A 16,847-nucleotide genomic window follows, 5' to 3' on the forward strand; every position below is an offset into this window, starting at 1 on the left:
ATCAGCAGGGCTGTAATATCCAGGGACAGTGAAGAGTGCAGAGAGTCACCAGGGCTGTAATATCCAGGGACAGTGAAGAGTGCAGAGCATCAGCAGGGCTGTAATATCCAGGGATGGTGAAGAGTGCAGAGAAGCACCAGGGCTGTAATATCCAGGGATGGTGAAGAGTGCAGAGAAGCACCAGGGCTTTAATATCCAGGGACAGTGAAGAGTGCAGAGAGTCACCAGGGCTGTAATATCCAGGGACAGTGATGAGTGCAGAGCATCAGCAGGGCTGTAATATCCAGGGACAGTGAAGAGTGCAGAGAGTCACCAGGGCTGTAATATCCAGGGACAGTGAAGAGTGCAGAGCATCAGCAGGGCTGTAATATCCAGGGATGGTGAAGAGTGCAGAGAGTCACCAGGGCTGTAATATCCAGGGACAGTGAAGAGTGCAGAGAAGCACCAGGGTATTAATATCCAGGGACAGTGAAGAGTGCAGAGAATCAGCAGGGCTGTAATATCCAGGGACAGTGAAGAGTGCAGAGAAGCACCAGAGCTGTAATATCCAGGGACAGTGAAGAGTGCAGAGAAGCACCAGAGCTGTAATATCCAGGGACAGTGAAGAGTGCAGAGCAGCACCAGAGCTGTAATATCCAGGGACAGTGAAGAGTGCAGAGAAGCACCAGAGCTGTAATATCCAGGGACAGTGAAGCGTGCAGAGAAGCACCAGGGCTGTAATATCCAGGGACAGTGAAGAGTGCAGAGAAGCACCAGGGCTGTAATATCCAGGGACAGTGAAGAGTGCAGAGCAGCACCAGGGCTGTAATATCCAGGGACAGTGAAGAGTGCAGAGCAGCACCAGGGCTGTAATATCCAGGGACAGTGAAGAGTGCAGAGCAGCACCAGAGCTGTAATATCCAGGGACAGTGAAGAGTGCAGAGAAGCACCAGAGCTGTAATATCCAGGGACAGTGAAGCGTGCAGAGAAGCACCAGGGCTGTAATATCCAGGGACAGTGAAGAGTGCAGAGAAGCACCAGGGCTGTAATATCCAGGGACAGTGAAGAGTGCAGAGCAGCACCAGGGCTGTAATATCCAGGGACAGTGAAGAGTGCAGAGCAGCACCAGGGCTGTAATATCCAGGGACAGTGAAGAGTGCAGAGCAGCACCAGAGCTGTAATGCTGCGCCGCCTGCTGGCACAGTGACGTCACAACTCAAATGTAACCAGCCAGTAATGCAAGGAGCGCAGTCGCTGTCGCATTACAGGTGACGTCACAGCCAGTCTGACAAGGACGGATCGCGGGTCCACGTAGATGACCCCCCCCCCCCCGCGCTGTAATGACTCCATTACAGGCGGTAGTGCAGCGCCCACGGGGGTGAGGGGGGGGGGGGGTGCTCTGGGCGCCTCCAGGCCCGCAGTGAGCGGGGGGGCGGGGGCGGGGCTTGCAGTGCAGGCCCCTCCCTCGGGGGGGCGGGGGCTGAACAAGGAAGTGCAGAGCAGGGAGGGGACGGACCGGCAGCACCGAGCTCGAGGCACCGACCCCCCCGGACCGAAGCTGCCCCCCCCTCCCGGCTCACCCCCCGACGCCCCCGTGACCCTCGGCAGACGGCCGCGGATCCGCAGCGCCCCCGCCCCCCCAAGCAGGTGAGGGCCTACAGGAGGGGGGCTACAAGAGGAGGGGGGGTGTCAGGAGTCGGTGTGGGGTGTCAGCATGGAGCTCATGGGGGGCCTACAGGAGCCGGTGTGGGGGTGTCAGCATGGAGCTCATGGGGGGCCTACAGGAGCCGGTGTGGGGGTGTCAGCATGGTGCTCTTGGGTCTACAGGAGCCGGTGTGGGGGTGTCAGCATGGAGCTCATGGGGGGCCTACAGGAGCCGGTGTGGGGGTGTCAGCATGGTGCTCTTGGGTCTACAGGAGTCGGTGTGGGGGTTTCAGCATGGTGCTGGGGGGGGCGACAGGAGCCAGTGTGGGGGTGTCAGCATGATGCTGGGGGAGTCTACAGGAGCGGGGAGGGGTTGTCAGCATAGTGCTCTTGGGTCTACAGGAGCCAGTGTGGGGGTGTCAGCATGGTGCTGGGGGCCTACAGGAGCCGGTGTGGGGGTGTCAGCATGGTGCTGGGGGGCCTACAGGAGCTGGTGTGGGGGTGTCAGCATGGTGCTGGGGGGCCTACAGGAGCCGGTGTGGGGGTGTCAGCATGGTGCTGGGGGTCTTCCAGGAGCCGGTGTGGGGGTTTCAGCATGGTGCTGGGGGGGGCTACAGGAGCCGGTGTGGGGGTGTCAGCATGGTGCTGGAGGCCCACAGGAGCCGGTGTGGGGGTGTCAGCATGGTGCTGGGGGTCCTCCAGGAGCCCGTGTGGGGGTGTCAGCATGGTGCAGGGGGGGCCTACAGGAGCTGGTGTGGGGGTGTCAGCATGGTGCTGGGGGGGGCGACAGGAGCCAGTGTGGGGGTGTCAGCATGATGCTGGGGGAGTCTACAGGAGCGGGGAGGGGTTGTCAGCATGGTGCTCTTGGGGGGCCTACAGGAGCCGGTGTGGGGGTGTCAGCATGGTGCTGGGGGGGCATACAGGAGCTGGTGTGGGGGTGTCAGCATGGTGCTGGAGGCCTACAGGAGCCGGTGTGGGGGTGTCAGCATGGTGCTGAGGGGTCCTACAGGAGCCGGTGTGGGGGTGTCAGCATGGTGCTGGGGGTCTTCCAGGAGCCGGTGTGGGGGTTTCAGCATGGTGCTGGGGGGGCTACAGGAGCCGGTGTGGGGGTGTCAGCATGGTGCTGGGGGGCCTACAGGAGCCGGTGTGGGGGTGTCAGCATGGTGCTGGGGGCCTACAGGAGCTGGTGTGGTGATGTCAGCATGGTGCAGGGGGGGCCTACAGGAGCTGGTGTGGGGGTGTCAGCATGGTGCTGGAGGGTCTACAGGAGCCGGTGTGGGGTGTCAGCATGGTGCTGGGGGCCTACAGGAGCTGGTGTGGTGATGTCAGCATGGTGCAGGGGGGGCCTACAGGAGCTGGTGTGGGGGTGTCAGCATGGTGCTGGAGGGTCTACAGGAGCCGGTGTGGGGTGTCAGCATGGTGCTGGAGGGTCTACAGGAGCTGGTGTGGGGGTGTCAGCATGGTGCTGGGGGGGCCTACAGGAGCCGGGTGTGGGGTTGTCAGCATGGTGCTGGGGGTCCTCCAGGAGCCCGTGTGGGGGTGTCAGCATGGTGCAGGGGGGGCCTACAGGAGCTGGTGTGGGGGTGTCAGCATGGTGCTGGGGGGGGGCGACAGGAGCCGGTGTGGGGGTGTCAGCATGATGCTGGGGGAGTCTACAGGAGCGGGGAGGGGTTGTCAGCATGGTGCTCTTGGGGGGCCTACAGGAGCCGGTGTGGGGGTGTCAGCATGGTGCTGGGGGGGCATACAGGAGCCGGTGTGGGGGCATCAGCATGGTGCTGGGGGGGCTTACAGGAGCCGGTGTGGGGGCATCAGCATGGTGCTGGGGGTCCTACAGGAGCCGGTGTGGGGGTGTCAGCATGGTGCTGGGGGGCCTACTGGAGCTGGTGTGGGGGTGTCAGCATGGTGCTGGGGGTCTTCCAGGAGCCGGTGTGGGGGTTTCAGCATGGTGCTGGGGGGGCTACAGGAGCCGGTGTGGGGGTGTCAGCATGGTGCTGGGGGGCCTACAGGAGCCGGTGTGGGGGTGTCAGCATGGTGCTGGGGGCCTACAGGAGCTGGTGTGGTGATGTCAGCATGGTGCAGGGGGGGCCTACAGGAGCTGGTGTGGGGGTGTCAGCATGGTGCTGGGGGGGCCTACAGGAGCCGGGTGTGGGGGTGTCAGCATGGTGCTGGAGGGTCTACAGGAGCCGGTGTGGGGTGTCAGCATGGTGCTGGAGGCCCACAGGAGCTGGTGTGGGGGTGTCAGCATGGTGCTGGGGGGGCCTACAGGAGCCGGGTGTGGGGTTGTCAGCATGGTGCTGGGGGTCCTCCAGGAGCCCGTGTGGGGGTGTCAGCATGGTGCAGGGGGGGCCTACAGGAGCTGGTGTGGGGGTGTCAGCATGGTGCTGGGGGGGGCGACAGGAGCCGGTGTGGGGGTGTCAGCATGATGCTGGGGGAGTCTACAGGAGCGGGGAGGGGTTGTCAGCATGGTGCTCTTGGGGGGCCTACAGGAGCCGGTGTGGGGGTGTCAGCATGGTGCTGGGGGGGCATACAGGAGCCGGTGTGGGGGCATCAGCATGGTGCTGGGGGGGGCTTACAGGAGCCGGTGTGGGGGTGTCAGCATGGTGCAGGGGGGCCTACAGGAGCCGGTGTGGGGGTGTCAGCATGGTGCTGGGGGGGCATACAGGAGCCGGTGTGGGGGCATCAGCATGGTGCTGGGGGGGCTTACAGGAGCCGGTGTGGGGGTGTCAGCATGGTGCTGGGGGGGCCTACAGGAGCCGGTGTGGGGTGTCAGCATGGTGCTGGGGGGCTACAGGAGCGGTGTGGGGGTGTCAGCATGGTGCTGGGGGGGCCTACAGGAGCCGGTGTGGGGTGTCAGCATGGTGCTGGGGGGCTACAGGAGCCGGTGTGGGGGTGTCAGCATGGTGCTGGAGGGGCCTACAGGAGCCGGTGTGGGGGCTGTTATTGTTCTTCAAATTAATGTCTCTTCATTTTGCTTTTGTGGATTGGTCAGCTGAGTTGTTTTTTTCACCATGTTAAATTGGTGCATCTGCAATAAACGAGCCATTGTACGAAGCCCGAAGCTCAGAAATAAGGAAGAGTATTAATCCGGAGCATCAATGGTTTATTCGAAGAGTACCAGGATAAATTGGTTACTATGGGGGACAAATCCCACTTTTCGCAGTGCGACAGTGAGGAACGTGAGAAGTGCCCTGTTTTGAACACTTTCTAAAAGTGGCATTTCTAAAACTGTAATGCAAAATCTAACTAGAGCCGTAAGCAGGATTTATCACCACTATTCCAAACATGGCAACGCTACTCCTTTCTGATCAGGAATTACAACTTAAAGGTATATAAGGGAATCCCCAATGCTAGCCTATGAGAAGAGTAGGCCTCCCTGCAGTGAAAACAAAATGGGCTGTTTATCATTACCAGGACATGCCACACGTATAAAGTCACATGTCCTACCTTTTATTTACACAGCACCCTTCCTCTAGGGAAGCCTAGGGCTTACCTTAGGGGTGATCTATGTGTGTAATGAAAGGGGTTTTTAAGGCTTAGCTAATAGTTTTAAATTCGAAGTGAAAGTGGCAGTAAACTGAGTACACAGGCCCTGCGGTGGCAGTAAACGGAGCACACCGGCCCTGCGGTGGCAGTAAACGGAGCACACCGGCCCTGCGGTGGCAGTAAACGGAGCTCACCGGCCCTGCGGTGGCAGTAAACTGAGCACACTGGCCCTGCGGTGGCAGTAAACTGAGCACACTGGCCCTGCGGTGGCAGTAAACTGAGCACACAGGCCCTGCGGTGGCAGTAAACTGAGCACACAGGCCCTGCGGTGGCAGTAAACTGAGCACACAGGCCCTGCGGTGGCAGTAAACTGAGCACACAGGCCCTGCGGTGGCAGTAAACTGAGCACACAGGCCCTGCGGTGGCAGTAAACTGAGCAGACAGGCCCTGCGGTGGCAGTAAACTGAGCAGACAGGCCCTGCGGTGGCAGTAAACTGAGCAGACAGGCCCTGCGGTGGCAGTAAACTGAGCAGACAGGCCCTGCGGTGGCAGTAAACTGAGCAGACAGGCCCTGCGGTGGCAGTAAACTGAGCACACAGGCCCTGCGGTGGCAGTAAACTGAGCACACAGGCCCTGCGGTGGCAGTAAACTGAGCACACCGGCCCTGCGGTGGCAGTAAACGGAGCTCACCGGCCCTGCGGTGGCAGTAAACTGAGCAGACAGGCCCTGCGGTGGCAGTAAACTGAGCAGACAGGCCCTGCGGTGGCAGTAAACTGAGCAGACAGGCCCTGCGGTGGCAGTAAACTGAGCAGACAGGCCCTGCGGTGGCAGTAAACTGAGCAGACAGGCCCTGCGGTGGCAGTAAACTGAGCAGACAGGCCCTGCGGTGGCAGTAAACTGAGCACACAGGCCCTGCGGTGGCAGTAAACTGAACACACCGGCCCTGCGGTGGCAGTAAACTGAGCACACCGGCCCTGCGGTGGCAGTAAACTGAGCACACCGGCCCTGCGGTGGCAGTAAACTGAGCACACAGGCCCTGCGGTGGCAGTAAACTGAGCACACAGGCCCTGCGGTGGCAGTAAACTGAGCACACCGGCCCTGCGGTGGCAGTAAACGGAGCTCACCGGCCCTGCGGTGGCAGGCTTGTCTGTGGGTGGCACAAGCAGTGCTGTAGTCCCACTAGTCGCATTTAATAAACATGCCCTGTGTCTATGGGATACCACTGTAGAAGGGACTTGCAGATAAATTAAATAGGCCAAACCGGTGTAACCCAATCCTACCATGTTTAGAGGAGAGAGCACGAGTACCTTAACTCTGGTTAGGGGTTTGCAGAGGTTAGTGACCCAGAGTCCTAAAGCCATATAAATGTCCGAAGAAAAGGCGTAGGAAGGCAAACTGTTTGGGATAACCCTGCAACAAAGGGCAGGTGCAACAGACTTTACTGAGGGAGCTGCGTTTAGGTGTCCGTTGCTTTGTCTCTATGGAGCTGTATTTAGGCCCACCATGGCTGTGTCTACAGGGAGCTGTCTTCAGGTGTCTGCCGGTTGTGGCTGTATAGAGCTGTCTAGGTGTCATTTTGATGTGTCTGTTTGGAGTTGTGTTTAGGCGTCTGCTGGCTGCGTCTATAGGGCACTGTCTTTACTTGTCTGCTGGCTGTGTCTGTATGGAGCTGTGTTTAGGCGTCTGCTGGCTGTGTCTGTATGGAGCTGTGTTTAGGCGTCTGCTGGCTGTGTCTGTATGGAGCTGTGTTTAGGCGTCTGCTGGCTGTGTCTGTATGGAGCTGTGTGTAGGTGTCTGCTGGCTGTGTCTGTATGGAGCTGTGTTTAGGCGTCTGCTGGCTGTGTCTGTATGGAGCTGTGTGTAGGTGTCTGCTGGCTGTGTCTGTATGGAGCTGTGTGTAGGTGTCTGCTGGCTGTGTCTGTATGGAGCTGTGTTTAGGCGTCTGCTGGCTGTGTCTGTATGGAGCTGTGTTTAGGCGTCTGCTGGCTGTGTCTGTATGGAGCTGTGTGTAGGTGTCTGCTGGCTGTGTCTGTATGGAGCTGTGTTTAGGCTTCTGTTGGCTGTGTCTGTATGGAGCTGTGTGTAGGTGTCTGCTGGCTGTGTCTGTATGGAGCTGTGTTTAGGTGTCTGCTGGCTGTGTCTGTATGGAGCTGTGTTTAGGTGTCTGTTGGCTGTGTCTGTATGGAGCTGTGTGTAGGTGTCTGTTGGCTGTGTCTGTATGGAGCTGTGTTTAGGTGTCTGCTGGCTGTGTCTGTATGGAGCTGTGTTTAGGCGTCTGCTGGCTGTGTCTGTATGGAGCTGTGTGTAGGTGTCTGCTGGCTGTGTCTGTATGGAGCTGTGTGTAGGTGTCTGCTGGCTGTGTCTGTATGGAGCTGTATGTAGGTGTCTGTTGGCTGTGTCTGTTTGGAGCTGTGTGTAGGTGTCTGCTGGCTGTGTCTGTTTGGAGCTGTGTTTTGGTGTCTGCTGGCTGTGTCTGTATGGAGCTGTGTGTAGGTGTCTGCTGGCTGTGTCTGTATGGAGCTGTGTTTAGGCGTCTGCTGGCTGTGTCTGTATGGAGCTGTGTTTAGGCTTCTGTTGGCTGTGTCTGTATGGAGCTGTGTGTAGGTGTCTGCTGGCTGTGTCTGTATGGAGCTGTGTTTAGGTGTCTGCTGGCTGTGTCTGTATGGAGCTGTGTTTAGGCGTCTGCTGGCTGTGTCTGTATGGAGCTGTGTTTAGGCGTCTGCTGGCTGTGTCTGTATGGAGCTGTGTGTAGGTGTCTGCTGGCTGTGTCTGTATGGAGCTGTGTTTAGGCTTCTGTTGGCTGTGTCTGTATGGAGCTGTGTGTAGGTGTCTGCTGGCTGTGTCTGTATGGAGCTGTGTTTAGGTGTCTGCTGGCTGTGTCTGTATGGAGCTGTGTTTAGGTGTCTGTTGGCTGTGTCTGTATGGAGCTGTGTGTAGGTGTCTGTTGGCTGTGTCTGTATGGAGCTGTGTTTAGGTGTCTGCTGGCTGTGTCTGTATGGAGCTGTGTTTAGGTGTCTGTTGGCTGTGTCTGTATGGAGCTGTGTGTAGGTGTCTGCGGGCTGTGTCTGTATGGAGCTGTCTTTAGGTGTCTGTTGTTTGTGTCTGTATGGAGCTGTGTGTAGGTGTCTGCGGGCTGTGTCTGTATGGAGCTGTGTTTTGGTGTCTGCTGGCTGTGTCTGTATGGAGCTGTGTGTAGGTGTCTGCTGGCTGTGTCTGTATGGAGCTGTGTTTAGGCGTCTGCTGGCTGTGTCTGTATGGAGCTGTGTTTAGGCGTCTGCTGGCTGTGTCTGTATGGAGCTGTGTGTAGGTGTCTGCTGGCTGTGTCTGTATGGAGCTGTGTGTAGGTGTCTGCTGGCTGTGTCTGTATGGAGCTGTATGTAGGTGTCTGTTGGCTGTGTCTGTTTGGAGCTGTGTGTAGGTGTCTGCTGGCTGTGTCTGTTTGGAGCTGTGTTTTGGTGTCTGCTGGCTGTGTCTGTATGGAGCTGTGTGTAGGTGTCTGCTGGCTGTGTCTGTATGGAGCTGTGTTTAGGCGTCTGCTGGCTGTGTCTGTATGGAGCTGTGTTTAGGCGTCTGCTGGCTGTGTCTGTATGGAGCTGTGTGTAGGTGTCTGCTGGCTGTGTCTGTATGGAGCTGTGTTTAGGCGTCTGCTGGCTGTGTCTGTATGGAGCTGTGTGTAGGTGTCTGCTGGCTGTGTCTGTATGGAGCTGTGTGTAGGTGTCTGCTGGCTGTGTCTGTATGGAGCTGTGTTTAGGTGTCTGCTGGCTGTGTCTGTATGGAGCTGTGTTTAGGCGTCTGCTGGCTGTGTCTGTATGGAGCTGTGTGTAGGTGTCTGCTGGCTGTGTCTGTATGGAGCTGTGTTTAGGTGTCTGCTGGCTGTGTCTGTATGGAGCTGTGTGTAGGTGTCTGTTGGCTGTGTCTGTATGGAGCTGTGTGTAGGTGTCTGTTGGCTGTGTCTGTATGGAGCTGTGTTTAGGTGTCTGCTGGCTGTGTCTGTATGGAGCTGTGTTTAGGTGTCTGTTGGCTGTGTCTGTATGGAGCTGTGTGTAGGTGTCTGCGGGCTGTGTCTGTATGGAGCTGTCTTTAGGTGTCTGTTGTTTGTGTCTGTATGGAGCTGTGTGTAGGTGTCTGCGGGCTGTGTCTGTATGGAGCTGTCTTTAGGTGTCTGCTGGCTGTGTCTGTATGGAGCTGTGTGTAGGTGTCTGCGGGCTGTGTCTGTATGGAGCTGTGTTTAGGTGTCTGTTGGCTGTGTCTGTATGGAGCTGTGTGTAGGTGTCTGCTGGCTGTGTCTGTATGGAGCTGTGTGTAGGTGTCTGTTGGCTGTGTCTGTATGGAGCTGTCACAGTGTCTTTTTGATGTGCCTATATCCAGGTGTGTGGAATTTAACAAAATATCTACTTGTCCATGGGGCAGGTTGCTTCATAAATCCACTTGTCCCTTTGGTGCCTCATAGAGCAGCGACAAATTTCGGCAGCAATCCCATTATATACGAGCTCTGAAGTAGCCTCTCTGATTATGCCAGGGCTCATACCATAGTAGTGTTTGAATACTAGTAATAATTTTATGTTGCCACGTTTCCGCAGATCTACATACTGGGACTGAAGATGGTGGTAGTCAATAGTTCCAGAGTTGGAATGCCCTTTTGAGTCTGTGCAAACCTACTAACTTGCATGTTTTAAGGCTTTTCACCAACTCTTCTCTAATCTTTCCCATACTGAGAAATGTTGGAAATTTACTCCTGACCGTGGCAGACGTAAACCTTCTTCCAGAGTTGGAGAAAAAAAAAGTGCTTGGGGGGAAGTGAACTTGCAAACACTCAGATTTTCGCATGAGCAAATCTACACCTGCAGATTTACTCCTGCTGAAATGCAGTTCCAAATATTTTCTAGGAGTACTATTTCTTGGTCTACTTCTGTAAATTCTTGGGAATTCACAATAGCTATATAGCTGCAATGACGTGCACACAGGTGATAGTGAGGCACAACTGCTGTGGCTGTGCACCACACCTGTCCTTTGAGGCTCCACTTAAGTGCACACAAGTGTCAGTCAGTCAAAATACTTTATTTCGATAAACCAATATAAAAAAAAAGCGCGGTACAATATATATACAGTATCAATAATTCATACAATACAAAACACACATCATTCAAGATTTAAAATATACTTCAGTAGTTTTTTTTTAAAAAGACAACCATGTTAAAAGCAAGCAAAGGAGTCAAATTTTAAAAATACATCACTAATTTCATAAAATCAACATTTATCACAATATAAATTGATCTCGCCTCCGTTGTCCTCACTTCCAATACACGGTATCCTTTGTATAACAAGATGCAAACGTCATAGGGATATAGTCAATCTCGCGTTTCCCATGAGCCTGTTCTTTGAACGCACAGCACCCACCAAATAACTGGCTACATGGAAGATGACACTAGGGTTGTTTAGTAGCTGCAGGTAAAGGAGTGCTGGCCTGACTTGCAAGAACCCTGCCTTTTTAAGAACAGGCACAAGAAACTTTCTCCTCTCCTCTACGAAATGACCACAAAACATCATGAAGTGCATAGTGTCCTGCGAAGAAAAATTATCGCAGGAACAAGGTAGTGATTGTTCAGACTTACACCATGTTGGATATTGACCTAATATCAAATGTATAATGTTTAAACGGAAGCGAGTTAAAAGGAACCTATGAAAGTGGTGGAGACTGATGCCAGCTCTGTGCACCACACCAGTCCAGGATGTCTGACCGGTGTGGTGCTCAGCCAGCCCAGAAGTGGTTGCTGTGCCAGTGTGGGCAGCGGTGCCCTGCTCTGTTTCTTCTCAGGTGCTTCTTGTCAGAGCTGACTGCTGTTCCTTCCCCCGCAGGAGTATGCTGCGCCTGGCTTGCTGCACCGCCCTCCTGGTGCTCCTGCGGCTCATCCTCGGTCTGCCCTGGCTGCAGGTGGTCCCGGCCCTCCTCATCTTCTACCTGGGCTCTGGAGGATGGAAGTTCCTGAGGATCGTCTACAGAACGCTTGGCAGAGACCTCAGGTGAGTGCGCCTTGGAGATCTCCCACCCAGACACAGCTCTTTTGCGTACCATAAACCACGCGTACCATAACCCACTGGGCCTTAAACCTTGCATACCATAAACCACTGGGCCTTAAACCTTGCATACCATAAACCACTGGGCCTTAAACCATGCGTACCATAAACCACTGGGCCTTAAACCATGCGTACCATAAACCACTGGGCCTTAAACCATGCGTACCATAAACCACTGGGCCTTAAACCTTACGTACCATAAACCACTGGGCCTTAAACCTTGCGTACCATAAACCACTGGGCCTTAAACCATGCGTACCATAAACCACTGGGCATTAAACCATGCGTACCATAAACCACTGGGCCTTAAACCATGCGTACCATAAACCACTGGGCCTTAAACCTTACGTACCATAAACCACTGGGCCTTAAACCATGCGTACCATAAACCACTGGGCCTTAAACCATGCGTACCATAAACCACTGGGCCTTAAACCATGCGTACCATAAACCACTGGGCCTTAAACCTTACGTACCATAAACCACTGGGCCTTAAACCATGCGTACCATAAACCACTGGGCCTTAAACCATGCATGTCATAAACCACTGGGCCTTAAACCTTGCGTACCATAAACCATTGGGCCTTAAACCTTGCGTACCATAAACCATTGGGCCTTAAACCTTGCGTACCATAAACCACTGGGCCTTAAACCATGCATGTCATAAACCACTGGGCCTTAAACCTTGCGTACCATAAACCACTGGGCCTTAAACCTTACGTACCATAAACCACTGGGCCTTAAACCATGCGTACCATAAACCACTGGGCCTTAAACCATGCGTACCATAAACCACTGGGCCTTAAACCTTACGTACCATAAACCACTGGGCCTTAAACCTTACGTACCATAAACCACTGGGCCTTAAACCTTGCGTACCATAAACCACTGGGCCTTAAACCATGCGTACCATAAACCACTGGGCCTTAAACCATGCGTACCATAAACCACTGGGCCTTAAACCATGCGTACCATAAACCACTGGGCCTTAAACCATGCGTACCATAAACCACTGGGCCTTAAACCATGCGTATCATAAACCACTGGGCCTTAAACCATGCGTACCATAAACCACTGGGCCTTAAACCTTACGTACCATAAACCACTGGGCCTTAAACCTTGCATACCATAACCCACTGGGCCTTAAACCTTACGTACCATAAACCACTCGGCCTTAAACCTTGCGTACCATAAACCACTGGGCCTTAAACTATGGGTGCCATATTTTCAAATTTCTAAAGTAAAGTCCACATTTGTAAAGCGCACAATCACCCGTAAGGGTCTCTAGGCGCTGGGGGGCCGTCGGGAAGATTAAGCGAGCTATTGCCCAGAGTCACATGGTGCTGGGCTGACCTGCCGCCGGAGCCGGGGATCGAACCGTGGTCCCCAGATTCCAGCGTCAGTCGCCCTGGCCGCGGCGCCACACCTCTTCCATAAACCACTGGGCCTTAAACCATGCGTACCATAAACCACTGGACCTTAAACCATGCGTACCATAAACCACTGGGCCTTAAACCATGCGTACCATAAACCACTGGGCCTTAAACCATGCGTACCATAAACCACTGGGCCTTAAACCATGCGTACCATAAACCACTGGGCCGTAAACCTTATGTACCATAAACCACTGGGCCTTAAACCATGCGTACCATAAACCACTGGGCCTTAAACCTTACGTACCATAAACCACTGGGCCTTAAACCTTGCATACCATAACCCACTGGGCCTTAAACCTTGCATACCATAAACCACTAGGCCTTAAACCATGCGTACCATAAACCACTAGGCCTTAAACCATGCGTACCATAAACCACTGGGCCTTAAACCTTGCGTACCATAAACCACTGGGCCTTAAACCATGCGTACCATAACCCACTGGGCCTTAAACCATGCATGTCATAAACCACTGGGCCTTAAACCATGCATGTCATAAACCACTGGGCCTTAAACCTTGCGTACCATAAACCATTGGGCCTTAAACCTTGCGTACCATAAACCATTGGGCCATAAACCTTGCGTACCATAAACCATTGGGCCTTAAACCTTGCGTACCATAAACCACTGGGCCTTAAACCTTGCGTACCATAAACCATTGGGCCTTAAACCTTGCGTACCATAAACCATTGGGCCTTAAACCATGCGTACCATAAACCACTGGGCCTTAAACCTTACGTACCATAAACCACTGGGCCTTAAACCATGCGTACCATAAACCACTGGGCCTTAAACCATGCATGTCATAAACCACTGGGCCTTAAACCTTGCGTACCATAAACCATTGGGCCTTAAACCTTGCGTACCATAAACCATTGGGCCTTAAACCTTGCGTACCATAAACCACTGGGCCTTAAACCATGCATGTCATAAACCACTGGGCCTTAAACCTTACGTACCATAAACCACTGGGCCTTAAACCATACGTACCATAAACGACTGGGCCTTAAACCTTACGTACCATAAACCACTGGGCCTTAAACCATGCATGTCATAAACCACTGGGCCTTAAACCTTACGTACCATAAACCACTGGGCCTTAAACCATGCGTACCATAACCCACTGGGCCTTAAACCATGCATGTCATAAACCACTGGGCCTTAAACCATGCATGTCATAAACCACTGGGCCTTAAACCTTGCGTACCATAAACCATTGGGCCTTAAACCTTGCGTACCATAAACCATTGGGCCTTAAACCTTGCGTACCATAAACCATTGGGCCTTAAACCTTGCGTACCATAAACCATTGGGCCTTAAACCTTGCGTACCATAAACCATTGGGCCTTAAACCATGCGTACCATAAACCATTGGGCCTTAAACCATGCGTACCATAAACCACTGGGCCTTAAACCATGCGTACCATAAACCACTGGGCCTTAAACCTTACGTACCATAAACCACTGGGCCTTAAACCATGCGTACCATAAACCACTGGGCCTTAAACCATGCATGTCATAAACCACTGGGCCTTAAACCTTGCGTACCATAAACCATTGGGCCTTAAACCTTGCGTACCATAAACCATTGGGCCTTAAACCTTGCATACCATAAACCACTGGGCCTTAAACCATGCGTACCATAAACCACTGGGCCTTAAACCATGCATGTCATAAACCACTGGGCCTTAAACCTTACGTACCATAAACCACTGGGCCTTAAACCTTGTGTACCATAAACCACTGGGCCTTAAACCTTGCGTACCATAAACCACTGGGCCTTAAACCTTGCGTACCATAAACCACTGGGCCTTAAACCATGCGTACCATGAACCACTGGGCCTTAAACCATGCGTACCATAAACCACTGGGCCTTAAACCTTGTGTACCATAAACCACTGGGCCTTAAACCATGCATGTCATAAACCACTGGGCCTTAAACCTTACGTACCATAAACCACTGGGCCTTAAACCTTGTGTACCATAAACCACTGGGCCTTAAACCTTGCGTACCATAAACCACTGGGCCTTAAACCTTGCGTACCATAAACCACTGGGCCTTAAACCTTGCGTACCATAAACCACTGGGCCTTAAACCTTGCGTACCATAAACCACTGGGCCTTAAACCATGCATGTCATAAACCACTGGGCCTTAAACCTTGCGTACCATAAACCATTGGGCCTTAAACCTTGCGTACCATAAACCATTGGGCCTTAAACCTTGCGTACCATAAACCACTGGGCCTTAAACCATGCATGTCATAAACCACTGGGCCTTAAACCTTACGTACCATAAACCACTGGGCCTTAAACCATACGTACCATAAACGACTGGGCCTTAAACCTTACGTACCATAAACCACTGGGCCTTAAACCATGCATGTCATAAACCACTGGGCCTTAAACCTTACGTACCATAAACCACTGGGCCTTAAACCATGCGTACCATAACCCACTGGGCCTTAAACCATGCATGTCATAAACCACTGGGCCTTAAACCATGCATGTCATAAACCACTGGGCCTTAAACCTTGCGTACCATAAACCATTGGGCCTTAAACCTTGCGTACCATAAACCATTGGGCCTTAAACCTTGCGTACCATAAACCATTGGGCCTTAAACCTTGCGTACCATAAACCATTGGGCCTTAAACCTTGCGTACCATAAACCATTGGGCCTTAAACCATGCGTACCATAAACCATTGGGCCTTAAACCATGCGTACCATAAACCACTGGGCCTTAAACCATGCGTACCATAAACCACTGGGCCTTAAACCTTACGTACCATAAACCACTGGGCCTTAAACCATGCGTACCATAAACCACTGGGCCTTAAACCATGCATGTCATAAACCACTGGGCCTTAAACCTTGCGTACCATAAACCATTGGGCCTTAAACCTTGCGTACCATAAACCATTGGGCCTTAAACCTTGCATACCATAAACCACTGGGCCTTAAACCATGCGTACCATAAACCACTGGGCCTTAAACCATGCATGTCATAAACCACTGGGCCTTAAACCTTACGTACCATAAACCACTGGGCCTTAAACCTTGTGTACCATAAACCACTGGGCCTTAAACCTTGCGTACCATAAACCACTGGGCCTTAAACCTTGCGTACCATAAACCACTGGGCCTTAAACCATGCGTACCATGAACCACTGGGCCTTAAACCATGCGTACCATAAACCACTGGGCCTTAAACCTTGTGTACCATAAACCACTGGGCCTTAAACCATGCATGTCATAAACCACTGGGCCTTAAACCTTACGTACCATAAACCACTGGGCCTTAAACCTTGTGTACCATAAACCACTGGGCCTTAAACCTTGCGTACCATAAACCACTGGGCCTTAAACCTTGCGTACCATAAACCACTGGGCCTTAAACCTTGCGTACCATAAACCACTGGGCCTTAAACCTTGCGTACCATAAACCACTGGGCCTTAAACCATGCATGTCATAAACCACTGGGCCTTAAACCTTGCGTTCCTGTGGGGCAGTGGGAGTGTGCCCACCTGTGGGACTAGGAAGCTGTGTGCTTCTGAAAGCCACAGGCCTCTGATGCTGTGTGACGTCCCACAACCCTCTGAGGCTTTCCTTTACACAGTTTTTATTATTTTTTTAAGTTTGAATTTATTAAGAACAATAAACATCACTCAATATTTAACATAAACTAAAATAGAGCAGGAGTGCTAAGCATGAAATACAATCCAAATAATAAACCTGTTGAAGTACATATAAATATGAGAAAATATACATTCTATGCCGTGGAAAACTGTGGAAATGTATAAGGTACATGGAGGGGGTTTAAACGTAGCAATGCAAAAAAGATATAAAATAATAACCATAGAAATCGTAGACCTTGTGCGGGTAAAAAAGAGTATTGCATACAGGTATTAGTAGCACTGTATAAAGGTTTTGTAAAATATAGAGGCAGATGAGAGTTCATTGGATGTTATTAAATGAAGACGGAATTCCGATGCAGGCTGCGACAGGCTTGAAAACGGGCCGCAGATCTGGATGAATGTGTGACTAAAGGTCGGGCCCCTCCCGGAATCATGGGGCTTTCACTATAGATTACAAAGAATAAGCCGCTAGAGGACGCCATACTCTTACATATAGCGCACCTTAGCGAGTGCGTCACATATCTGGCCTCAATACTCACCGCGACCATAACCTTTCAACTTCCACTCACATGAGGTCCTGAAGAAGGCCAGTTT

At 52.7% G+C, this 16,847-nt stretch overlaps 1 protein-coding gene across 2 annotated transcripts in view; it reads left to right on the forward strand.

The window, feature by feature from the left end:
* Positions 1 to 1,422: 1,422 nt before the first annotated feature.
* The window catches only part of LOC144761153 (long-chain fatty acid transport protein 4-like), a 132,558-nt gene continuing 117,133 nt past the window's right edge, over positions 1,423 to 16,847 (forward strand). The window contains exons 1-2 of one of the 2 annotated variants that reach the window (XR_013595610.1): positions 1,423 to 1,626; positions 10,963 to 11,127. Coding sequence is in view for 1 of the 2 variants with exons in the window: in XM_078646646.1 (XP_078502772.1) it covers positions 10,967 to 11,127 (161 nt within the window). In the remaining variant the exon portion in view is untranslated. The remainder of the gene's footprint in view (positions 1,627 to 10,962; positions 11,128 to 16,847) is intronic. The other variant, XM_078646646.1, reaches the window with a different exon arrangement.

This window comes from Lissotriton helveticus, chromosome 5_2 (genome assembly GCF_964261635.1).
Source record: "Lissotriton helveticus chromosome 5_2, aLisHel1.1, whole genome shotgun sequence".
NCBI lineage: Eukaryota > Metazoa > Chordata > Amphibia > Caudata > Salamandridae > Lissotriton > Lissotriton helveticus.